The sequence below is a fragment of the Malaya genurostris genome, chromosome 2 (assembly GCF_030247185.1).
Source record: "Malaya genurostris strain Urasoe2022 chromosome 2, Malgen_1.1, whole genome shotgun sequence".
NCBI lineage: Eukaryota > Metazoa > Arthropoda > Insecta > Diptera > Culicidae > Malaya > Malaya genurostris.
Window position 1 is genome coordinate 235,375,484 of NC_080571.1, and position 26,581 is coordinate 235,402,064.

The 26,581-nt window shown below is 40.4% G+C and overlaps 1 protein-coding gene across 4 annotated transcripts in view; it reads right to left on the minus strand.

Annotated features, from left to right (window-relative positions):
• Positions 1-25,796, minus strand: part of LOC131428201 (serine/threonine-protein phosphatase 6 regulatory ankyrin repeat subunit A) — a 169,908-nt gene extending 144,112 nt beyond the window's left edge. For 3 of the 4 annotated variants that reach the window (XM_058591938.1, XM_058591945.1, XM_058591944.1), the window contains exon 1: positions 24,327-25,796. In XM_058591938.1, the coding sequence (XP_058447921.1) occupies positions 24,327-24,791 (465 nt within the window). In that variant the 5' untranslated portion in view covers positions 24,792-25,796. The remainder of the gene's footprint in view (positions 1-24,326) is intronic. The other variant, XM_058591937.1, reaches the window with a different exon arrangement.
• Between the last annotated feature and the right edge of the window lie 785 nt (positions 25,797-26,581).

The window sequence follows — 26,581 nt, forward strand, 5'->3', positions numbered from 1 at the left end:
TATTATTATTGCCGCTTATTGTCCGACACAGTGCTATGACGGCAATGGGATGGCAAGAAAGTTTAAAAACGATCTTGGGAAGCTAACAAGAACCGACAAGAAGTTTATCTTGGCTTGCGATTTAAACGCGAAACACGAGACATGGCGAAATATCCGTAGGAATAAAAATGGGTGTCTTCTCTTCGAGGATCTACAGCTGGGTTATTACACTATCCACGCTCCGTATCAGCCGACATATCTTTCGCTTGCCGGCATCTCGTCCACCTTGGACATAGTTCTGTCGAACTTCGACTTGCTGAGCCAACCAGTTACAACAAACGATCTCAGCTCTGATCATTTTCCGGTTTCATTTCAAATCGGTGGTGATATTCAGCGCGGTGAACCGCAAACCAGGAAAAACTACCACGACGTCAACTGGGTGGAATTCGCCCGGATTGTTGATCGGCATATCGATGCAACCAAAGCGTTGAATTCCACTGACGATATAGATGAAGCTTTATCCGAGCTAAAGGCCGCTATCTCTGTAGCTGAGAACCACTGCGTTAGACAGGTTCCGATCCACGGAGTATTGCTTAAAATCGACTCGATGACCAAAGCAATTATCCGTCAACGTAACAAAGTACGGCGCCAATTTCAACGGTCAGGCGATTTATCGAAAAAATACGTTGCATCGAAATTGTCAGAGCTGATCAGTTCTCGAGTTGATGACTTGAAAAACGAAAACTTTTCGTCAATGATCCAAAGGCTAGACCCGTTCTCGCGGCCTTTCTGGAAGGTGTCAAAGGTAATAAAGTCAAAACCGAAACAAATCCCTCCGTTGGCACAGAACAACGACATTCTGGTCACACCGTTTGAAAAAGCGACCGCAATCGGCGAACACATTTTGCGCTCTCACAACCTGGGTAATTCCGTTGTCAGTTCCATGGAAGACGCAGTTCGAGAAACGATGTCCACTTTGAGTAACACCCGCTGCTACGTTCCGGATAATGTTAAGGTTAAACCCGAACAAGTTGCCGCAACAGTAAAAGCATCCAAAAACATGGAGGCGCCGGGCTTTGACTCGATTTTTAACCTTACATTGAAGAAACTCAGCCATCAGACCTACACCTTTATTGCCAATGTTTTCAACAGATGTCTCGATATAAACTACTTCCCCTCGGAGTGGAAAATCGCCAAGGTTGTATCGTTACTCCAACCATCTAAAGATCCAACGAATCCCTCTAGCTATCGTCCCATTAGCCTTCTGTCGTCGCTAAGCAAGCTCTTCGAAAGACTCATCTTAGATCGTGTTCTGGTGCACATCGAAAACAACAACATTTTCTTGTCCGAACAGTTCGGATTCAGAAAGGGCCATTCCACAACTCATCAGTTGCAAAGAGTAGTGAACATCATCGACCGTAACAAGCACGTCGCAAAGTCTACAGCCATGGCTCTACTGGACGTCGAGAAGGCATTCGACAACGTCTGGCACGAAGGTCTCATCTACAAGATGTATCGCTACAACTTCCCAGTGTACCTCATCAAGATAGTACAAAACTATCTCAGTGGCAGAAGCTTCAAAGTCAGCGTGAACGGAACCCTATCGAACGGGTTCGTTGTACCCGCCGGAGTACCTCAGGGTAGCATTCTCGGACCAGTATTGTACAACGTCTACACCTCGGATTTCCCTCGACTTCCTGATGGTTGCCAGTTCTGCTTCTTCACCGATGATACAGCTATCCTTTGCAAAGGAAGGGTCACAAAACATCTCACCAAAAAGCTGCAAAACTGCCTTGATTCCGTTGTCAGCTACATGAACACCTGGAAGATAAAAATTAACGCTTCCAAAACTCAGGCGATCCTGTTTCCATACAGTCTATCTCAGCGACTCACTCCTCCAGCTGATTGCAAGATCGTGGTTGATGGGCTTCCAATCGACTGGTCCAATGAGGTGATCTATCTGGGGCTCACTTTTGATCGTAAACTACTTTTCCGCTCGCATGTCGATAAGATAAAATCTAAATGCTCCTTGCTCATCAAATGTCTCTACCCGCTAATCAAGAGAAGGTCATCTCTTATTCGCAAGAATAAGCTAGCTGTTTACACCCAGATCATCGCTCCAGTGTTTCAGTACGCGTTGCCTGTGTGGGGGAGGTGTGCCGTTACACATCGGAACAAAATCCAAGTGCTGCAGAACAGAGCCCTGAAAATGATTCTGGATCTCCCGTGGTTCACCAGGACTTCAACAGTTCATCAAATAGCAGACGTCACTACCGTCGACGAGAAAATAATTGCAGCCAATAGAAAATTCCAAGAAAAATGTGCAATCTCAGAATATCCTTTAATTAGTTCTCTATTTTAGTATTTGTTAGTAGTTTTAGTTTTGTTATATAAATCAAACTGTCTCTCAGTTAAACTGTTGAAAAGAAATTTAATCAAAATTATTAACTAGTAAATTACCGTTAATTAAAAGATGAAAAGTAACATTACTACATCACTTGACATGTAATATCATACAGAAATGTAACCAAAGAGAAACAATAAATATTTAATGTAAAAAAAAATGATATTCGATCATTCGTCATCTAACACTCGATGTGAATAGACGAATAACCTACTACGACTAATTTCGATTTTGTTTTATTTTTTATTCGCAGTTTCTACCTACCCAAGCTATGGGTAAAACGCGCCATAGATCCGAGAAGGATCTAAAGGATGATAAGCGTCTGAAGCCAAGTGATGTACAGGTAAACGACCGTTTGCTGAGTACAAACCAATATGCTGATCTGCCAGTTGATGTCGAAGAGGAACTGCAGAAGAAGGAAAAAATGCCGCCTTTCTACCTGAAGGGCTTCCCACCAACTCTACGCTCGGATTTCAACACACTGATCAGCAAAGGACTACAGGCAACAATCCGTTTATGTACTGAAGGCTACAAAATAACTGTTCCGGCTTTGAACCACTACAAAGGAGTGGAATGTTATCTGAATCAGACAAAAGCGGAATACTTTACACACGATATTGCCGCCAACAAACCTATGAAGGTTGTACTTCGAGGACTACCCGACATGATGGAAGCCGAACTAAAGCAGGCACTGTCGGAGGCTGGACTAAAGCCTTTGATGGTGTTTAAAATGAAGCGACATAATACGGACAAAAAGTTTAGAGATCAACTGTACCTGATTCATCTGGAGAAGGGCTCCATCACCATGAGTCAACTGAAAACGATTAAATCGTTATTTCACATAATCATCGAATGGCAAAAGTATAAACCGGTACATCGGGATGTCACACATTCACGAATTGTTTGAACTACGGCCATGGAGCGAGGAATTGCCACATGAAAAGTCGGTGCGGGAAATGTGCCGAATCACACAATACCAATGATTGCTTACTAGATGACATCGCTGTAAAATGTGTGAACTGTGATGGCGACCATCCATCTACTAGCAAATCGTGTCCCAAACGTGCTGAGTTCACAAAAATTCGACAACAGGCGTCCCGTAAACAATCAACGCGCAAGAATGTTCCACAGAAGGATGAAATTAATTTCCCACGGCTCCCACCGAAGAGGGATATTCCGAATTTGCCGCCACTTCCTTGCAGCAATCCAAAGACTTCAGCCGCTGGATCTCAAAAAGAATCTTCCTCAATAATCCCTCCTGGATGGGGCAATAATCAACCACAACCAAAGGATGACTCTGGTGATTTATTCTCTGCTGAACAACTGATCGTCATTTTTGAAACAATGACAACAAAACTACGAAACTGCAGAACGCGGTTAGATCAAATCAACGCCTTAGGCAAATTCATCATCGAATATGCAATATAATGAGTTGGTTATAGTAAATTGGAATGCTTGCTCACTACCGGAGGCAGTATCAACGAACTGGCATCCTAGATAGGAAGACTACTTATAACAACTTAACTAGGATAATCCAGGAAAGGATATCTGAGCTTCGCAACAGGAACTTCCAGCAAAAGCTTCGAGAAATTCTCCCACATTCAAAGCCCTTATGGTCCTTAACGAAGGTGCTTAAGAAAAAACCGAAGCCTATTCCTCCTCTGATGTCACCCCAGGACGCAGCTGAAGGAATACCTTTAATCACTCCAGAAGAGAAGGCAAATGCGCTAGGCCAGCAGTTTGTGTGTTCTCACAATTTAGGACTCAACAGTGTTAGTCCACATGAAAGAGCCGTTGCTGATAGCGTAGCTGAGGTTGACCAATCAGACAGCTTGGTTCCTGAGGAAAGTAGAGTCACTGCGAATGAGCTGATGGCTATTATGAAAAAATCCAAAAATATGAAGGCCCCTGGTTTCGACAACACATTCAACATTGAGCTGAAACATTTGAGTATTCGCTCATTTGTCTTCTTAGCTAAAATTTTTAACAGGTGCTGGGAGCTTGGTTACTTCCCTTCAAAGTGGAAGTTAGCTAAAGTTATTCCAGTTTTGAAACCGGGGAAAGATCCTTCCCTTTCCAAGAGCTATCGGCCCATCAGCTTACTCTCTGCCCTATCCAAGCTGTTTGAAAAGTCAATACAAAGGCGAATTCTTGCTTTCGCAGATGAACAGGATATATTTCTGGAAGAACAGTTTGGGTTCCGGAAAGGAAGATCCACCAACTCACAAGGGTTAACAACGTCATCCAGCAAAACAAATCAGTTTCCAAAACGACTGCCATGGCAATATTGGATATTGAAAAGGCATTCGATAATGTGTGGCACGATGGCCTGGTGTTTAAACTGCATCGATATTATTTCCCCATGTATCTTATTAAAATTATCAAAAATTATCTTGCAGATAGAGCATTCCAGGTTTCTCTGAATAATGCACTTTCAGAAAGATTTACTATTCCTGCTGGTGTACCCCAGGGAAGTATCCTAGGTCCCATTCTATACAACATTTTCACATCAGACATCCCACCTCTTCCAGGTGGTGGTGTTCTGTCACAATTTGCTGATGATACTGCCATTCTTTACAAAGGTCGTGTCATTAATGCTCTGAAAAATAAACTACAGACAGGTCTGGACGCTTTAACGGAATATTTTACAAGCTGGAAAATTGTGATCAATGCAGCAAAAACTCAGGTCATCTTGTTTCCACATTCAAGATCTCCAAAACTTGTTCCATCAGACGAATGCAGAATACGATTCGGTGATGAGGTCATTCAATGGTCCGATGAAGTTATCTATCTAGGACTCACCTTTGACAGACATCTGATATTCAGGTCACATGTTGACAAAATCGTTCAAAAATGCAGCATACTCATTAGGTCTCTGTATCCGCTGATTTTTTTTTTTTTTTTATTCAAGAATATAATGTTTAAGGCACACTGCTTAAGCTCTAAGATGCCAAGGGCTTTTACTAATTTAAAATTTACGACTAACTTAAAACTAGGGTTGTATCATTAAGTAATGTCAAATTTGGGTCGCAGTGGTTGACTTTGGCAGATCCAGCCTTCATGTGGTGATCGGCCGGTGAATTGAATATTTCATGAGAGTCTTCCATATGGCGTTGGTGAATATTCATGTTGGCCGCATTCTTCGGTCCGTGTGGGTCCGCGGGAAACACCCCCAGGTTACGAATACCCGGCGGGTGGCCCGCATGCTGTTGATAAGTTTCCGTGGGCGATGATGGTGTTGTTACAGAAGAAAATGAAAAAAAAAATATAGCGAAGTAAATATTGCGGAAAACGGAGTAAAAAGGGGATATGGGAATGAAATGACTAAAACGACAGAGATCTAATTAGTTGACATCGAGATGGTGAAGAGACGGGGAGGGGGGAAGCGAAGGTTAGTGACAGCAAAAAGATCTTGTTAGTTCCGATGAAGATGGTGGACAGATGAGGAATCGGGATAATCGGCGGAAGTTAGTGTCGAACCTGCAGTTGAGAAATAATTCTTAGCCACAGTTGAAACAACGTCGATAAATAGGAGGAACTTTCTAAGCCAGATGTAACAGATTACACTTGTATATTAATGTGTTTGAGAAACTGGTATATGAGAAGCATATATGAACTATCCCGACTCGCCAACACATCCCGAACCGGAACCTCAGGCGGTCTACCTCGGGCCCTGAGGGATTCCAGTAGCTTCGACCTGGCGTCGCGATACTCTACGCACGACCACACGACATGCTCGATGTCCTGATAACCGTCGCCACAGGTGCAGAGCCCGTTCTCCACGATCCCGATACGCCGGAGATGTGCGTTGAATGTATAGTGATTTGACATGAGTCGTGACATAACGCGAATGAAATCACGACTCACGTTCATCCCCTTGAACCAAGGTTTCGTCGATACCTTAGGGATAATGGAGTGTAGCCATCGTCCCAGTTCGTCATTGCTCCATGAAGTTTGCCAACTTTCGAGAGTTTTCTGACGAGAGATACTGAAAAATTCATTGAAGCAGATTGGTCTTTCATAAATATCACCTTCTAATGCGCCCACTTTAGCCAATGAGTCTGCCTTTTCATTGCCCGGAATGGAACAATGCGAAGGGACCCAGACTAACGATATTAAATAAGACCGTTCAGATAAAGTTCGCAAGTGTTCCCGTATTTTCCCCAGGAAATATGGGGGATACTTTCCTGGCTTCATTGCCCGGAGAGCTTCTATTGAGCTTAGACTGTCCGTGACAATGAAGTAATGGTCTTTGGGCAACGTTTCAATGATCTCGAGGGTGTACTGAATAGCAGCTAATTCTGCGACGTAAACTGAAGCCGGATCACTGAGTTTGTAAGAAGCGGTGATGTTTTGATTGAAGATGCCGAAGCCTGTGGACTCGTTGATGTTTGATCCGTCAGTGTAAAACACCTTTTCACAGTTGACTGTTCTAAATTTATTATAAAAAATATTTGGGGCCACTTGAGGGCGCACGTGAGCCGGAATTCCACGAATTTCTTCTCTCATGGATGTGTCGAAAAACACAGTAGAATCAGAAGTATCCAAGAAATGAGCACGGTTGGAAACAAACAAAGAAGGATTAATATTCTGAGCCATGTAATCAAAATACAAGGACATAAAACGGGTTTGAGAATTAAGCTCAACTAACCTTTCGAAATTTTCAATCACCAGAGGATTCAAAATGTCGCATCGAATGAGCAAACGATATGAGAGATCCCAGAACCGGTTTTTCAATGGGAGAACACCCGCCAGCACTTCGAGGCTCATCGTATGAGTCGATTGCATGCAACCCAAGGCAATACGCAAACAACGATACTGAATTCTTTCCAGCATGATGAAATGAGTGTTCGCCACTGATCGGAAGCAGAAGCATCCGTATTCCATCACGGACAATATCGTTGTTTGATACAACCTGATCAGGTCTCCTGGGTGGGCACCCCACCACGACCCGGTTATTGTACGAAGAAAGTTGATTCTTTGTTGGCATTTTCTTTTCAGATACCTAATGTGACATCCCCAGGTGCCTTTGGAGTCGAACCAGACCCCGAGATATTTAAATGTGAAGACCTGAGCTATGGTTTCACCCCCTAGTTGAAGCTGTAATTGTGCTGGTTCTCGCTTTCTCGAAAATACAACCAGCTCAGTTTTCTCCGTAGAGAATTCGATACCCATTTGAAGAGCCCATGTGGATAAGTTGACAAGAGTATCTTGTAACGGCCCTTGCAGATCGCCAGCTTTGGATCCTATAATAGACACAACGCTGTCGTCGGCAAGTTGTCTTAGCGTGCAAGATGTGTTGATACATTTATCGATGTCGTTTACGTAAAAATTGTATAGAAGGGGGCTTAAGCATGAGCCCTGAGGAAGACCCATGTAACTGAATCGTATTGTCGACAAATCACCATGCGCGAAATACATGTGTTTCTCAGACAATAGATTATGTAAAAAGTTGTTCAAAACTGGCGAAAGACCATGCTGATGCAGCTTCTCAGATAGGATATTTATAGAAACTGAGTCAAAAGCCCCCTTAATGTCAAGGAAAACTGACGCCATTTGTTCTTTACGAGCAAATGCCATTTGAATTTCTGTTGAGAGCAACGCAAGACAATCGTTCGTTCCTTTACCCCTGCGGAAACCAAATTGTGTATCTGAAAGTAAGCCATTAGTTTCGACCCAATTGTCTAGACGGAAGAGAATCATTTTTTCGAACAATTTCCGGATACAGGAAAGCATAGCAATCGGCCGATACGAATTGTGATCGGAGGCTGATTTTCCTGGTTTTTGAATGGCGATCACTTTCACTTGTCTCCAGTCATGTGGAACAATGTTGTCCTCAAGGAACTTATTGAATAAACTCAACAAGCGCCTTTTGGCGGGGTCTAGCAGATTTTTCAACAAGTTGAATTTTATTCTGTCTAATCCCGGGGCTTTATTGTTACATGACAAGAGTGCAAGTGAGAGCTCTACCATCGAAAACGGTGTTTCGTTTGTATTTGGTGTCGCGGCGCGGGTGATCTTCTGTTCCGGAACAGAGTCTGGGCATACTTTTTTAGCGAAATCGAATATCCAGCGGTTGGAATATTCCTCGCTTTCATTCGTGGTGTTATGATTGCGCATTCGTCGGGCTGTGTTCCAAAGAGTACTCATAGATGTTTCTTTCGTTAAGCCGTCTATAAACCGACGCCAGTAACCGCGTTTCTTAGCTCTAATCAAGTTTTTAATTTTAACGTCTAACGCCGCGTAATTCCGGTAATTATCAGGTGTTCCATTTTTTCTGAATATTTTGTACGCGGAGGCTCTCTCCGCGTTTAAATTTGTGCACTCTTTGTCCCACCACGGGTTGGGAGGACGGATGTTAGTTTTCGCGCCGGGTACACGTTTCGTCTGAGCTTGAGTCGCGGTGTCGAGAATCAAGCCAGCCAAAAACGTGTACTCTTCCTCCGGAGGAAGTTGTTGAGTTCTTTCAAGTTTCTCAGATATCGAGGTCGCATAGCTATTCCAATCAATATTTCGTGTGAGGTCATACGAAACATTGATTGTCTTCGATGGTTTTGAGCCGCTGGTGATTGATATTACGATCGGTAGATGATCGCTACCGTGGGGATCAGGAATTACCTCCCACGTGCAATCCAACCGTAGCGATGTCGAGCAAAGGGATAAATCCAGCGCACTTGGTCTTGCTGGTGGTGCAGGAATCCGTGTCATTTCTCCCGTATTCAAGATTGTCATATTGAAGTTGTCGCAGATATCATGGATCATAGTTGATCTGTTATCATCGTGAAGACAGCCCCATCCCGTACCGTGTGAGTTAAAGTCTCCTAAAACCAACGTCGGTGCAGGAAGGAGCTCTACGATATCACTGAGCCACCGATGCCCAACCGAGGCTCTTGGGGGAATGTAGATGGAAGCAATGCAAAGGTCCTTACCTTTGATTGTAACATGACATGCGACAACTTCAATACCTGGTATCGAGGGGAGGTTAATGCGATAGAAAGAATAGCACTTTTTGATCCCCAAAAGTACTCCTCCATAGGGATTATCTCGATCCAGACGAATAATGTTAAAATCGTGAAAGTTTAAGGGTATTTCAGAAGTTAGCCAAGTTTCGCACAATGCAAATGCGTCACATTTCAGATTGTTTACTAGAAATTTAAATGAATCTATTTTTGGGATAATACTTCTGCAATTCCACTGTAAAACAGTGATTAGATCCGTGACCTCGGTGGATGATTTAGCCATCGAAAGATACAATCGCTGAAAGAAGGGGCCAATTTGCAGTCAACTGCTTCAAATATGTTTTTACTGTTGGCATGAAAGCAATTAAAATGCTTCTAAGAGGGTCTGAAATATTGAAAGTTGTAAAAATCCAGTCCACAACATCAGAGAACTTTATAAGTCCAGCACCTAGTTGGTTCTCTGGTGAATTTTCAGGGACGCTTGGGGATTTTTTAGTCCCTGGAAGCGGTGGGAATTCCATCTCGGAATTGAGTTTTCCGAGACCAGGAGCTTTTTGCTTCGGTGATTTTTCCCGATTCCCGTTAGCTGTAACTTTTCGAAGCCCTTCGGAAGACACCTTCGAACCCTTACTAGGTAGCTTATGAGAAGATTTATTCATTCTTTTCCTACAGCTATGAGGGACCGCTGAAGATGGACCTTCCAAAGGGTCGTCAGAATCGCTCTCGTCAGTTGACAAGCAGGCATATGGATTCGTTGCCTGTTTAGGAGGGGTGGCACTCTTAACCATCTCGGCAAAGGAACGCTTGGAGTGTTCCTTCAGGGAACGCTTCATCCGATCTCCTCGCAGTTTGTAAGCGGGACAGTCAGAGAGGTCATGCGGACCCTCCTTACAGTAGAGACACTTTTCAGCATCCTTACCGCAAGAGCCGTCCGCATGAGCTTCCCCACAGTTAGCACAACGTGGCTTATTGCTGCAATGAGTAGCTGTATGCCCCAGTTGTTTGCAATTGGTACAATTCATTATCCGGGGTACAAATAAACGAACAGGCAAACGAACCCGGTCCAAGAGGATGTAGTTGGGCAAAGCAGTGCCGGCGAAGGTCACACGATAAGAGTCTGATTGGGGATAAGACTTTGTTCCATCCCCGGCGATCGATACTGAATGCAATCGCTTGCAATCCAGTATCTTGACATTCTTAAGTGAGGGGTCTTTAAAACAACCCGCCCCGTACTTAAGAATATCCTCGCAAGTCAAACTCGAATCGGTGACCACACCGTCGATTTCGACTTCACGAGCTGGCACGTAGACGCGGTACTCCAGCGTAAAAGGATCCTTTTGAACAAGCTCATTAGCCTGTTTTGAGCTGGTAAACAGGACCCTGAGCTTGTCTGGCCGTATTCTATCTATACTTTTTATGGTATTATATCGCGAATTCAGGTCCCGCGATATTTTTAAAATATTCAGTTTTTTTTCCTTTGATTTGGTCCGGAAATAGACCGCGTAAGGCCCGGCCGGTAGTGCGAGCCCATCAGGATAGCTCTTTATGCGGGACTTTTTACTGACAAGGGAAGTCTCCATTTGAACATCGGGAGCGGGGGGGGCAGGATTTAAAATAGGCATAGCGGAACTACTTCCGCGCAAAAACAAATGATTCGGGGGGAAATATAATGGTCAAATAAAGAAATAAAAATAAACGACGTAAAGGTACTTAACTAAGATCCAACGGGGGACACCAAGCTGGACTTCGTCGATCGGCGTATCGCCGCTTTGATGGTGTGCAAAAAACCTCCGAGAGGAAAAGGCACACTTATTTATAATCCTCACACAATGGCCGCTTGTTTATAATCCTCACACTTGGCCTTGATCGGCGAAACAATAATCGGCTAACGGTACCGTTTCGATCGACCGCTCGCAATAAGGCACTGTTCTATTATATAATTCGAAAAAAAAACCTCTCAGAGGAAAAAGCACTATTGTCTATCACACAATATCGTCCGACCACTTTATCACACACACACAACTGCTTTTCAATGCTTTCGCAGTAAATCCAAATCACGTCCGTTCGCTCGGAAGGTTGAAACGGCAATGATCCGCTGATTTGTAGAACATCTAAACTTTGCCTGAAGAATCAGATGGCTGTCTATAAACAAATCATCTACCCCGCAATTGAATACGCAGTCCCTGTTTGGCGGGGCTGTGCACGAACACACAAACTTAGGCTTCAGCGCATTCAAAGTAAGATCTTAAAGATGATTCTAAATCTACCCCCTTGGACAAGGACTAGTGAAGTACATGAGATGGCCTCACTGGATATACTAGAACAAAAATTCGAACAATACTGCACGAAATTTGAAGAGAGGTGCTCAATCTCTGAAATACAAATAATTCAAAATTTGTACGTATTAGGTTCGGGATAGTTATAAGTAGGTAGATATTTTATAAATAATTAAAATAAATATTATGATTAAACATTAGTATGTAAAACAAGAGTAACTAAAACACCTAATATTAATAACGAATCGTATGAACAACAAAGATGAAAGGCAAAAGGTTCAAAACACTTGTACTGTAAAATGTTGATGTAATACAAAAAAATAAGATTAATAAACAGATATTTATGCAAAAAAATGATATTCGATCATTTCTTCTTGAGCGTTGGATGCAAGCAGACGTCGTGGGACCAGCAGCTTCGGAGAGTGCACCTTCTGCGTGGTTAAAAACCTCAAACGCTCAGGTCGCATCTCTCATTTGGACTTTAGTCGTCAGGTGGAGCAGTCGGCAATGAAAGCAGAACTTCTGTTCTTGGTTCTAAATTTAGTTCTTGAACTCAGGTCCAGTTCCTTATTCTAGAATTCTATTCGGTTCTTTTTAAAACCATAATAATACTCTCAAAGAATTATGCGAAATTTTGCTTTACTGTACTTTATACAACCCATTTTGATGGTCGAGGCGAAAAACCGTCTTCAAGTTTGAGAGCTTAGCTCCGGGTTTAGAATTCAGAGACTGCGTGCTGAACTGGATTCTGGAAAAAGATTTCGAAACTGATTTTAGTTTCGAAATTGTAGTTCTAGAACTAAAATCATACTGAATTCTAAGTCTGTTCTAAGTTCTGAATTTAGTTCTTGAGCTCAGGTCCAGTTCCTAATTCCAGAATTCTTCAAATCGGTTCTTTTTAGAACCATAATAATACTCCTAAAAAATTATGCGAAATTTTACTTTACGGCCCATTTTTATTATAAAGAACTATCTAGTTGTTTCATTACATTTAATTGCGTTTAAGAATGTTTAATGTAACTAATCTGTAATTTAGTCTAGGCGCATCGTTTAAAATTCTAGTAGTGAAAAAGGGGAAAGTTGCACGATTCACGCAATCGATCAACTACCAGTTCGAATTCGGAAGTATAAAGAAAGTGTGTCAGTTTTATTCGTATTCACGACATCCAGTTATGTCTCTGATATTACACACCCGTACTTTTTAGTAAGTTAAAGGCGTTACAGAGAGTTACATGCTTAACGTTTTTGTAATTTATAGACGTTACGCTGCGTTACAAGCGTTACTTTTTTGTACATTATGTGTGTTACGAAGCGTTACGTACGTTTTTTTTGTAAGTTACAGGAGTTACGAAGCTTTACATGCGTTTTTTTGTAAATTAAAGGCGATACGAAGCGTTACATGCATTATTTTTTGTAATTTATAGACGTTACCAAGCGTTCCATACGTTACTTCTTTGTTACTTGTAGGCATTATGATGCGTTACTTTTTAGTAAATTATAGACGTCATAAAGTGTTACATGCGTTACTTTTTTGTATGTTATTGACGTTAGGAAGTGTTACATGTGTTACTTATTAGTCAGTAATAAGCGTTACGAAGCGTTATATGTGTTATTTTTTGGTAAGTTATAAGCTTTACAAAGCATTGCATGCGTTACGTTTCTGTAAGGTATAGGCGATACGAAGCGAAGCGTTACATGCTTTACTTTTTCGTAATTTATAGACGTTACGAAGCGTTTCAAACATTACTTTTTTGTAACTTATAGGCATTAGCATGCGTTAATTTTCTGTTAGTTATAGATGTTACAAAGTGTTACATGTGTTACTTTTCTGTAAGTTATTGGCGTTACGAAGCGTTACAGGTGTTACTTTTAGTCAGTAATACACTGATCAAAATTAGCCCGAGGACATATCTTATCGAAACGAAAATTTGTATCTAATTTTGAAGGAAAATGATCATAGATATTATTCAAGTGAATTATTTGTTCTATTCTATCCATGAATGAATCATTAGTTTTTTTCTTGGTATGAGAATATTCAGTTAATTAAAATGTTTTCTCACATGATGCCCAAAACGACTTTTTAGTTGACATTAGCGTTCACCACGAGAGCATAAAAACCAACGAATCAATTTTTCAAAAAAACGAGAAAGGCCAAAACGGTATTCGAATACAAATTTTTCAGAAAAAAATTTACCTATCGCACAATTTGTTTGCAAAATCATTCATTTACAGACTAAGCTAAACTAGTTACATATGACATAAATTAAAGCTAGCTGTAGTTTTTTGTATGGTGACTTCATATCACAGCAATTGGCATGTAAAACTGAAGTTTGTGTCTGCTTTGATGAGAAATTCGGTTTTTATGATTTCATGGTAACCGCTTATGATCACAAAAAACTCCGTTTGGGGCATGGATGATGCAGTCCAAAATTTTAAACATATCATAATAAAAACGTTTTCAAAAACATGACAGAGCACACACCTTTCACGTCTCCTGAGCAGTGTTTGAAAAATATCAAATGATCAAATGTTACCGCTGAAAATAATTATGTCCGATTTTCAACACCGTTTCAACACCACTGTCTGCAAAATCAACGATAATTATGATCACTCAAACAGTGTTTGGCCAAAATCTATTTCCGTTCAATATCGCGAATATGAGCCATGCAGCGATTTTCACTGATGATATGAGGTGAGAGGTGCTGTAATAATATCGTCAATGAAAACAAGTATCCCATTGATGCTGCGAATAATACCAAGTATAACGAAAGATGGAAGCAATAGTTCAAATATTCAAAATATTTTTATATTTAGCTTGAATATCTAGCACAGAAGTAACAGGAGCACAGGATTTCGCTGTGCCCATTCAAACGTGCCATTCAAACACTCCACCTGCTCTGTGTTCAAAACAAGCAGAGTCCTGAGCCCCTGTTCTTTCTAAGAATCAAATTAAAAATAAATAGCATTTTATTAGATTTAATCGATATAGTGCATGGGATTAAATGTTTCAGCTGGAATTAAAATAAAATCTTTTGTTACTGTAATCAGTCAAAGTTTTTACCTTTTTTATATATATAAAAAATAGGTATAGAATTCGTTCAAACTTTAGAAACATTTTCCGAGGCCCGGAGGGCTGAGTGTTATATACCAATCGATTCAGCTCGACGAACTGAGCAAATGTCCGTGTGTGTGTCTGTATGTGTGTAGTCAACTAAGAGGTCGAGATCTCAGAGATGGCTGGACCGATTTTGATCAAACTAGTCGCAAATGAAAGATCTCCCCGTCACCCAGAACGCTATTGAATGATTTTGAGATCGGATGTTTACTTTTTGAGTTATACGAAGTTTTATGTCAAAATTATTTTGACAGTATCTGTCACACTTGACCTTGAAAACAGAATATGTTTCCAGACTTAGATTCCTTACGGTAATAGCTATCCAAAAAGCCATATATTGTTAAAATCCGTTCATTTTTAACAAAGATATCGATATTTTTGTGTAAGAAACTTTTCCCCTTATTCCAGTAGTAGGAATTTTAAGCACTGTATGACAAAGCTTGGGAGCAACGTGAAACACGATTTTTTATACTGTTACTTGCAATTGTTTCTAAGCACCAAAAAGACTGTGTACAACATCCTTTTTCATGGCATTTTGCCTGGGACTGATTTTAGCACGGTTCGTTTTTGGCAACATAATCGTTCGAATATGACATGTAAATCAGATGATGGCCAAGATGGCAGCATTTTCGAGTTAAAAACAATTGCATAATTATATTGATTTAAGCTACTGACAGTAATGAATGCTGGAAGAACATAACACCCATATACCAATCGAATCAGTTCGTCGAGATCAGCAAATGCCTGTGTGGAAAATAATTTTACTCAATTTTTTCAGAGATGATTCAACAATTTTCTGCAAACTCAGATTCATACGAGAAGTGCTTCCAAACAAAGTTCCTGAATTACGTCTGGATCTGACTTCTGGTTCCTGATTGCTACAGGATGATATGTCAAACGAAATTAAAATAGTGTAACTCATTTTTCTCATAGATGGCTGAACCGATCTAAGGTTCAAATGAAATCTAAGAACCATCTAAGATTCAAATGAAAGGTGTTAAGATTCTATAATACATCTTGCTTTTTAGTCAGTCTGCACTAATTTTCGAACATTTTGAATCAAATGTAAACTATATCTTCACCACCTCGATGGCAACTAATTAGATCTCTGTAGTTTCCAGACATTTTGTTTCCATATCCCCTTTTTACCTCGCTTTCCATAATATTTACTTTTTTTCTTTCTCTTCCGTAACATCACCATCACTGCCTACGGAAGACCGCTCCAGTCGATGACCAGCATGCGGGCCACTCGCCGAGCCTTCGTTGGTTGGGTGTGCGCCCAGGTGTGCGCACCAGCAACGGCGAATCCAACCCACCTAAAAAACCAAGGAGAAAAACCTGTTGGCCATCCACAAGGGGGCCTTTGGGATGACTCCCACGGCCACAAAGCAATAGGCGGAGAAGGAAAATTATATATACATAAAACGTGCTTAATCCACCTATCAGTGAGATGATACCTTTTTTCATCAATCCGCATGTGTTTTTTTCATGAATATTCTTCGGTTTTCATGACATTATTCTAATGACCGTCGTTTTAAGCTGCAATTTGACATTTTAATCACTCATTACTCTATCTAAAAAGGTTACAATCGATTAAACTTTTCATGATATGTCGAAGTGAGTTCCACTTTAGAGTTTACGGTAATTTAAGGTACTTCCAGAGCCGGTATTCAGGAACCAGCATAACCCAAACCGATTCGTATGGCTATAAGACGAATAAATTACAACAGTTTTGAGTACAACTTTGAAGCTTAATTGGATAAAATTCATTAGTTTTTGTATGTATGTATAAAACTAATTAATTTTGTATATAAGTTTAATTCAATTTGAATTTTTGTTTCTGAAATTTGATTAGGCTTTTTTGAGAAAACGATTGAGCTTTGAGAAACGATTTTATACTGGAACCGGAATTCAAAAATCGGTATGGCCGAAGTCAGATAAATTCACCTGAATAGCTGTATAGTTTACATTAGTTTCAAAATATTTGAAAATCAGTGAAGACATCTTTGAGAAATCATAGCATGAATTAAATTTTTAGGTGCCTTCTGAATCGACAACTGAACACCACTAAAACTGAAAAAAGTTAATTTTTTTATCAACAATCCAAATCTGCTAACCCGATAAACCTGATTAATTTATGTGGAATAGACATTTTTATACTAATCACCCTGTATCCCCGAAACCGGAAGTTGGATCTGACTGAAGAGCAAGATGTTTTAAAGAATCTTGAAACTTTTCATTTGCATCTTAGATGATTCTTAGATTTCATTTGAATCTTAGATCGGTTCAGCCACCTACGAGAAGAATGAGTTACACAATTTTGATTTCGTTTCATATATCATCCTGTAGTTCCGGAACCAGAGGTCGAAACCAAACATAATTCAGGATCTTTGTTTGGGAGCATACGAATTTTCGTATGAATCTGAATTTGTAGAAAAGAAATTTTCCGAGAAAATTGAGTGAAATTATTTGTCACACACGCAATTGCTGATCTCGACGAACTGATTCGAATGGTATATGGATGTTATGTTCTTCCAGCATTTATTGCTGTAAGTAGTTTAAAACAATGTAATTTAAAAAAATCTGCCATCATCTGGTTTATATATGTTATATTCGAACGATTATGTTGCCAAAAACGAGCCTTGCTAAAATCGGTCCGAGGCAAATTGTCATGAAAAAGGATGCTGTACACAGTCTTTTTGGTACTTAGAAACAATTGTATGTAACAGAATAAAAAATCGTGTTTTCCGTTGCTCCCAAGCATCGCTTTGTCATACAGCGCTCAAAACTCCTACTGCTGGAATAGGCGGAAAAGTCGTTTACACAAAAATTTCGATATCTCCGTTAAAAATGGACGGATTTTAACAATCTATGGCTTGTTGGATAGGTATTATCGTGCGGAATCTAAGTCTGAAAACATATTCTGTTTTCAAGGTCAATTGTGACAGATACTGTCAAAAAACTGAAAATTTTGACATAAAACTTCGAATGACTCAAAAAGTAAACATCCGATCTCAAAACCATTCAATAGCGTTTTGGGTGACGGGGAGACCTTTCATTTGCGACTAGTTTGATCAAAATCGGTCCAGCCATCTCTGAGATCTCGACCTCTTAGTTGACAACACACACACACACACACACACACACACACACACACACACACACACACACACACACACACACACACACACACACACACACACACACACACACACACACACACACACACACACACACACACACACACACACATACACACACAGACATTTGCTCAGTTCGTCGAGCTGAATCGATTGGTATATGACATTCGGCCCTCCGGGCCTCGGAAAATTTTTCGAAAGTTTGAGCGAATTCTATACCTATTTTTTATATATATAAAAAAAGGTAAAAACAATATAATCCCTTCCGATATCTGAAAATCATCACGTTTTAGTGAAATTCGTTGCATGGCAGATAATCATGAGTATGATTATTCAGAATCGTGTGTGAATTTATCGAACATCACTTTAATCACATCGACGATTAAATTGTATTCAGATCCAGCTTTAAGTTCGAGTATTGTAAGATGATGAGTGTTATAAATCGTTTAAAATGATGATGCAAAAAAGTATGACGTTTCTATTCCGCAAACATCGAAAGCAGTGGTCAAGACTGTCAAAAACGGATTTTTTTCATACGACCGATTATGAGAAAAACATCTTTACACCAGTAGGAGGATTGAAACAGATTTTTCTTTCAATTTTGCAGTAACTTCTGACATTTTACTATCTTGAAGAATCGCGTCGAATGAACGAGACTATAATACTGAGTTGTAGAGTTATGCCAAAGGCGCCACATATAAGAAAGATAAAATAAGTGGAGCAATGATTTTCTCTGTAAGTCACTGTATAACGGAACCTCCAACTCATATCACCACCCATTGCCAGACGGTTCTTTCATTTCGCCGTTGGCGGCGTCATGTGTATGACTACAGCTAACCCAAATTTGACAGCCAATGGAAAGCGTAGCTCCCAAATGACGGTCGCGTTTTCCACGAAACTAAATATGTTAATTGAACTTTAAACACGATAGTGGGTAGTTATACAGTACCGAATAGCGAGCACTAATGCTGCCGATTACTGATTTCAGTACGGAAACAAAAGCGCAAATTGCCGTTTGTTAATATCCCTCGGACGATTTCGTAGGCACTTCAAGGCGAATCAGCTCACGAAAAAAAAACTCCGGACAATCCGGGTACCGTATCATGGCAATTAATTGCAGCAGTATAACCCTAGCGAATGACTGACCACTTCCGACCTAATGCTACTGCTGCTGCTGGGGCCGTTTAACGGGGCACCCCAGAAAATCGGAAAACCCTTACGACATCACACTGCGCTCAACATGTGTGCGTGCCGAGCAGGAAGGTAAGAAAATGGAAAAAAAGCCTTCGTGTGGTGCCCAAAAGAATTTATGTTTTCGAAGAAACCAACTCTGACGGCAGTAGCAGTGGCAACGGTAAATCTTGCTCCACATATTTTTGCAACTGGGCTTTTTGTTTGCTTGGGATTGGTCAAGATGCCGACTGGAACCGTTGTAGGTAGAACGTCCTTCGACAGTGCTCCAGTCGGTAATGCCAGGATAGAATGGATAATGAATCAACCCTTTGCCCGATTCTATTTGCGGCAGTAGTTTAATGTGCTGAAAATATGCTTTAAAGTTGACTCAGTTCCGAAATGTCGCACTGACCGGTTGCATAAGCTTTGTGTCCCATCGTTGTTCACCGAGTAGTGGCTGTTATGCAATATATTTATACGGTCAAGTGACACAGAACTCTGGAAAAACCGTTCGCGAACCATCGTCAAAGCAGTGTGGAGTTTGTCCTTTGAGTTTTTTTTCTGGAATCTACGGTGACTGTGCCATGGTAAAGTGATTTGCAATGCAGAAACTGTCTAACGGTCAATGGCCTAGGAGTGCTATGTACGGAAGCGCCGCGACCATTTGGGTTCCACTGAATGGAAACATTTGCATGCACAAAAGCGTTCCAACTTTTCAACAGATTTAATGTTGCTTGACAAATGCAGTATTTTTTGCCATTCTTAGGTAGAATGGTTATGCAATTACTTGTCAAATGTCGAATAATGTCACTAATTTTCATCTCCGAGGAACAGGCTGAACACATATTCACCAATCTGGATTCAAATAGAAAGTTCCAAGGCCTCTTAAATTTCAGGTGTTTTCATTTTTTCTAAGCATTTTCATCTCAAATTCATAACAAATGTGTAGACATAACTCGACATATTCTCAAAACTCATTTAATGCACTTTCATTGACTTTATACTTGCCAGTAATTTCTAATATTTTCGAAACCTCTTACCAACATTTGTTCACAAGAACCCAGTTCCGATAGTTGATCCGAAAGCGCATTCTGTTGAAAAACTGCTCCTCTTAGAACTTCGATAACAATAAAATAATCTTCTTCCGCCATAACGAAAAATAATTTAGGAAATCTTTGTTCGATCGTTGATTGCATGAATAACTGAGCACGTGCTGCTTCGTTGTTTGTTGCACCGAAAATCGCTTGTCACTACTGTCGTTTTTACTTGAGAATATCAAGTTGACCTAGGGTGGTTTCATCAACAAACACTTTTCACGAAACTGTGTTGGGTCCTAACTTTGTAGCGAGGCGTTTGATCAAACCTGATATAAAAACGAGGTTCAAAACTGACTCGATTCTCAGTTCAACAACGTTGAAACTAAGTTCAAAACTGGCTTCAATCAGTCGGTGTTGAACAGTCGTTCGCACCGCATGCGTATAGCTCTTGGCTCCTGGAATTTTTTTCTGGCTACCTAGAGTTTCATTGATTCAAGGCTTCAGTCTTTTTCAAGGCTACCTGAATCACTAACAGACTTTTTGAAGACTAACAATTAGTCAGCCTTTCTCAAGGCTATACAAAGAGTGATATTAGAGTGACTAAGAAATTAATCAGCCTTTTTTAAGGCTAGCTATTCAAAGAACTATTCTTCGAACTAATCAGCCTTTATTAAGACTACCACAAAATCAGTTTTTATCAAGACTTTTCCAAACTAGGAGTCTAATGGTAGACTAATTTAGTTAAATTAATTTCAAATTTTACTCATTTCAAAAATGCCTGCGTCCAACCGGAAAGGCAATAAGCCTAAGGCTAAAAATAATTCAATACGGAATAAATCACAATCCGTTATTCAACATTTTTCTAATAACATTCACGATCTTATGGAATCTGAATGTAAAAATAAAAGACAACGGACGGAGTTCCCTTCCGTTGATCCTATGCCGTCTAACAATATTTACGAGATTCTTCCTGAATCCGATAGTAGCGACATAGAAGAAAATTCTTCAAAAATTCCCAAAATGGACGCTTGTCGTTCTGGGAAGAAACAACAATCTATGCCACCAGTGACGGTAATGATTTCCGACTTCAAAGCATTCCGGATAGAGCTTTCTACTTTTCTCCCGGAAGTAAAAGTATCATTACAAATCGGACGAAGAGGAGAATGTCGAGTCTTGGTTGATGGATTTGAAGCTTACGAACGCCTTATTCGATATTTGTCCGAGAAATTTCATAAATTTTATTCATATGAGATAAAATCAGACAGACCCTTCAAGGCTGTCTTGAAAGGCTTATCAAATGATCAAAGTACTGATGAAATTAAAAATGAACTAAAAGAATTGCTTGGTTTTGCCCCTTCCCAAGTAATACTTATTAAAAAAAAAAACAGCGAATGGTACTTCTATCCCACGCTCTGGAATTTCCCATGAACTTTACCTAATACACTTCAATCGAAGTGATGTAAACAATTTGAAAACTTTAGAAAAAGATCGTTTCATTTCCCACATTAAAATTCATTGGGAACATTATATACGGCATAATCGTATTGCAAAGTTAACGCAATGTCGTCGTTGCCAAGGCTTCGAAAAATTGTCATATGGATATAAGGTGTTTGAATTGTGGTAAATCGCATTCGAAAGACGTTTGTTCAATGAATGAAACCATTGATAAATTTTCATGTTCAAATTGCGATGGAAATCATAAATCCAATTATTTGAAATGTCCTGTCAGGGAAAAAATTTTAAACGCTCGTTCGCTTAGACAACAAGTCCAATCAACGACCTTAAATTTACAGAACATACCTGAAAATAAAAAAAAAACGTTACAAATGCCACGCCTAATTCTTCTAAGACACTTATTTCTTCGAATTTAAAACAAAAACCAGGTACGCCTTCCAATTCGTCTTCTAACGAAAACAATTTATTGACAGGTAGATCGACCTCGTCATCATCTTCTTTTAATGTCAGTTATGCTAGTATAACAGGTAGAAATCTACCACTTAATTCTTCTAATGTAAATAATCAAAACACAGGAACGTTTTGCAGTTCGTTTTCTAACGAAAACAATTTATTAATGGCAGTCTACCTACAAATATTCCTTCAATGCCATTCGCTTCTTTAAATTAAGTTGATTTAACTGAAAATATAACTGAAAATGAAATGATCTACCTACAAGATCAACTTTTTCAAATTTTCGAATGAATTCGACTTCATCACTTTTTGAAGCATTTAAAATCGGATGACAATTTGCAAATAATATTATAATGAATTTAAAATTTAACAGTAATGTTAAATAATTTTTCGAATATTTTAAATTGGAATGCTCGATCTTTGAAATCGAGTGAAGATGAATTTTATAATTTTCTCGAAGTTCATTATGCTCAAGTTTGACCTCGTACAATAAAGGATCAATTTTTTGTTTGAATAAAATATCGTTTTTTATAGTGATTTGAAAGAAAAATTTGTGGATAGCTTATTTTGGATACACTCCTTAATCGGTTTGCTTTTTTCGCCGATATCGAAAACTGGCTTCAAACTTGGATCACCTCAAAAGACGAGACATTTTTTCGAGATGGAATTTGAAAGTTTCCTGAGAGGTGGGAAAAAGTGGTAACTAGCGATGGACGATACTTTGATTAATCTCTAAAGTCTATTTATTTTGAAATAAAAGCATTTTTGATCCAAAAAGCGGATCGAATTAATTCGTACTCCCAATACAAGTATACGACGATTACTTACATTTGTTGAAACTTGTTCAAACCGGTATCAATTTATAAGTTCTGTTAGTAACGGACCACGCGAACCGACTTCGGTTGTACCAGTTCCTAGCTCCCGGTTCCGGAAATACAGAAAATCGTTAAAAACAATTGCGGTTTGATTTTCCGTAACAACCTGCTTCTGGTAGGAAATGGCAGACAATCAATACAACCTTCATAGGAGTCTGTCGCTGACGATGTCCAGCCAGCAACTGGCACCATTAAAGAAGGTGACAAGCGATTATAAATACACTCTCCTACTCGATGCTTGATCGAAGAAATAGGTATAAAGCGAGAAGACTAGTGTTTGATAGACAGAGAAGATGTTTGGATGTAAGGTATCGGTCGGGTGACGGCCAGGATGTAGACCATGTTCGATGCACGTTGATACTATGTCTGTTTCGCGTTTTAGAGTGACTAAAACAAGCTCAGAGTGGCGAAATGGTAGCGCGTATGCACGGAATGTATAAGAACGCAGGTTCGAGTCCTGTCTTTGAGCGTATCTTTTTCCAAAAATTCATCTTTTCTGGTAGTTTTTCATTCATTTGGCTTCTCCAATATATGTTTCCGCTCAGTCATTGCAAAAACTTAACAGAAAAAAGTAGTCAAAAATTCCAAAACTGAACTCACTTGATATACTACCACATAATTGCTCCAATAAAAGGCCAATCTTGTGGTCCCATAGGTCGCTATTGAATTTTATCCGAATCCGTCTTCCGGTTCCGGAGCAAGAGGGTAAAGTGTGTTTAAAATTTAAAACCATTATGTAGAACGACGTTTCAACAAAGGGGAAAAAATCTTCCAAATTTGGTTTAAAATTATTTCAATTCGTAGGTCACGTTAGTTACCGCTCAAACAAAGAGATTTTGGCAACATTGGTTCCATTTTTCCGGTTCCAGAAGCATCGGGAATAGTGGTCAAAAACTCAAAAACGGAACTTAGAGACGGTTAAACCGATTTTCACAAACTTAGATTCAAACGAAAGGTCTTATGGTCCCATAAGTTTTTGAAATGTCGCTTAGAGCAAAGATGCGAAATAAACGGAAAAATTATTCTGAACTTGACTTTTAACTGTATACAAAGTTGAATATTTATGTTAGTTTTTTTTACAAATAAACTTTCTAGTTTTTTACTCAAGTTTAAAATTAATTTTCCTTAGGAAGAATCCTCTAGTAATATGACGATTTGAATAATATCTATGAAAATATGAGGAAACGAGGACCCCGGGTATTTAACTTCAACGCATAGCTTGAATTTATTATCGACACTAAACCATCTTTGTGCTCTATGCATCATGAAAATCAATACATTTGTCACAGTAAACCTTTTTTATAGTTCATTCGCTTGGTTTTCTGTATTCATAAGTAGCCTACTTCACAATCGAAACCCAAACAAGCGGATGATATTTTGCCGAGTACACGTCGCTCACGAATCAATCACTACCCCATCAACAGCTCAATAATAAAGCGATCTCCCTGGCAACCACTTACCGGATCAATCACCCCGGCTAGCGGGGTCAGGTTCGCGTCCTCTCCTCCGGCGGCTACCGCCTTCTCCAAGCCTTTCAGCACAGCTTCAACGGGAGCCCATTCGCTCTTCATGGCCAGGGTAAGAACTTTCTGGGCACCGTCGCGGACCGTTGCGCCGGCACTGCCAGGCTTCGGCTGCGATGGTTGCTCAGGGTCAGCCTTATCCGACTTTTTGTCGCCGTTGGCAGCGGAAGCGTCATCCTTGGAGGCTGGTCCAGTGGAATCTCCTTCCGCTTTGGCGCTGGCTCCCGGTGCGTCACTATCACTGGGCTTTTTGGGCGGACCCTTGCCACCGCCTTTCTTTCCTCCTGGACCACCGGGTGCACTGCTACCACCAGCAGCAGTACCACCACCTCCACTGGTCGCCCCACTTCCCGTTGGACCAGTTCCCCCGGCCGTGGCTGGAGGCTTTTTAGATTTATCCATATTGCTTCACTCGCAATCTCCGAACAGACAAGAATAAGTTGAGTTTTTATTTCTCGCTTCGTCCACCATTCAAATGGGTAGAACACCTTGCTTCCATTGATATGAATTACTCATTTATTTGATTTGGACTTCCCCAATAAACTACTAACGAGTAGATCTATAGCGATTTTTCACGGTTCACGTACTGAATCATTGTGTGTCAACTCGGTGACCTGATTTCTAAATTTCTTCCTATAAACTAATCAGCTTCTTAGCACAGAACTAAAACTTTAGCCCAGATCTTCAATTAACTGCAATAGCTATCAACTCCAGAACGAGAAAAATCGATTCCTTTATGCGATATCCTTGACAAAATTAATTCACTCACGAAATCGTTACTTTCACTGGGTATTGGAGTGTTTTACAAAACAATGAAGCTAGATTTATTCACACACTATCTACAGAACTATTTACACAAGTTTAAAAATCAATTTTTTTAACGCTAGACTACTGATTAAGGATAAGTTTCAACACGGGCATTTGCGTTTTAAATGTACCAACTGCCCGAGTACAACCTTTCTCTTGCACAATCTCTACTGGAATAGCCGCTGAGAAATTTTCATGGCAGCCGAGAACATCTAATTAACACACTTTCGCTCTACTTGAACTCCTTTTCGGCCACTCGGCTACTGTGGGGGGCAGCTTCGATTTTCCTTTGCCTGCTGAAACGCGACAGAGCACAGTTCTATTCACCCACTTCTGCTGCAGTCAATGGACGACGTCCTTATGTAATGCTCGACACCACTCCGGTAACCTGTGTTCCTTCGCTTATCCTTCGTTATGTACACAACAAATTTGGGAACTCGCAAATGCCTAGCAGTGAAAGCGATTCCTAGAAGGATCGAGTGAAATAGCAATCGTTGCTGGCGAGATTTTTCTTCACCTTCGCACCAACAAGTCCCTTCGAAAACAATCCGTTCAGAAGACTATCAGCGTGGCTTGGTATCCAAGACCAAGAACCGCAAAATTGCAAAACCATCCAACTCAACGTCTGGAAGTTGTCTGAAATGTCTCGGGTAAAACCTCAACGGAGGCACCCGTCGTCGTCGTCGTCGTCATCAGCGTCGAAGACAGGACCTCGGCTTTGCCACAATCACATATTCTGCCATATAACAGACGCGCTTACACGGCAAATAAACGCCAGGATCTAGCAGAACCGATTTACTACCACCACTTTCATGGTTGGAGCTCCGCATGAAGGAATTCGCACATGTTCCAGCCACGTAACGAAGCGACGGAAGGCATGCGGTGTACTTTGCTTGCGTCTTCAGCTGGGAACTCAACCGCCGGGCCGTTGCCTGAGGTAACCGAATCTCGCACCAATACACCGAATGGGTGGGAACTTGCGTGGTAGCCGCCACTTAGACGTCCTTCGTAGTCACTAGCCATTCGGAAGGAACAACGCTTCTAAAGCGAAAACAAAATTCCACTGGCCAAATCCAAACGAACGTGCCAGACAGAGACAGAGGAAGACGCCCCGTTTGTTGTCGACTATAAACAAAACTCAGCTGAAGCACGCGGTTTTATGCTATGTAGGCTAAACATTTACGCGGGCTCGTCTATTGCTGGCAGAGTTACACCTCATCACAGTGAATAGAATGAAAAATTTTCTATTTCTCTTGGAGTGAGAAAGAATTTTCTGTGCGACTTCTTGTATCACCGTTATGAAGGGGGTGGCGCCGTTGGTGGCTCGTGAAACACGGAATGTTGCACGTTGCACGAGCAACAAGCGACCCATGGCGTACGAGGAC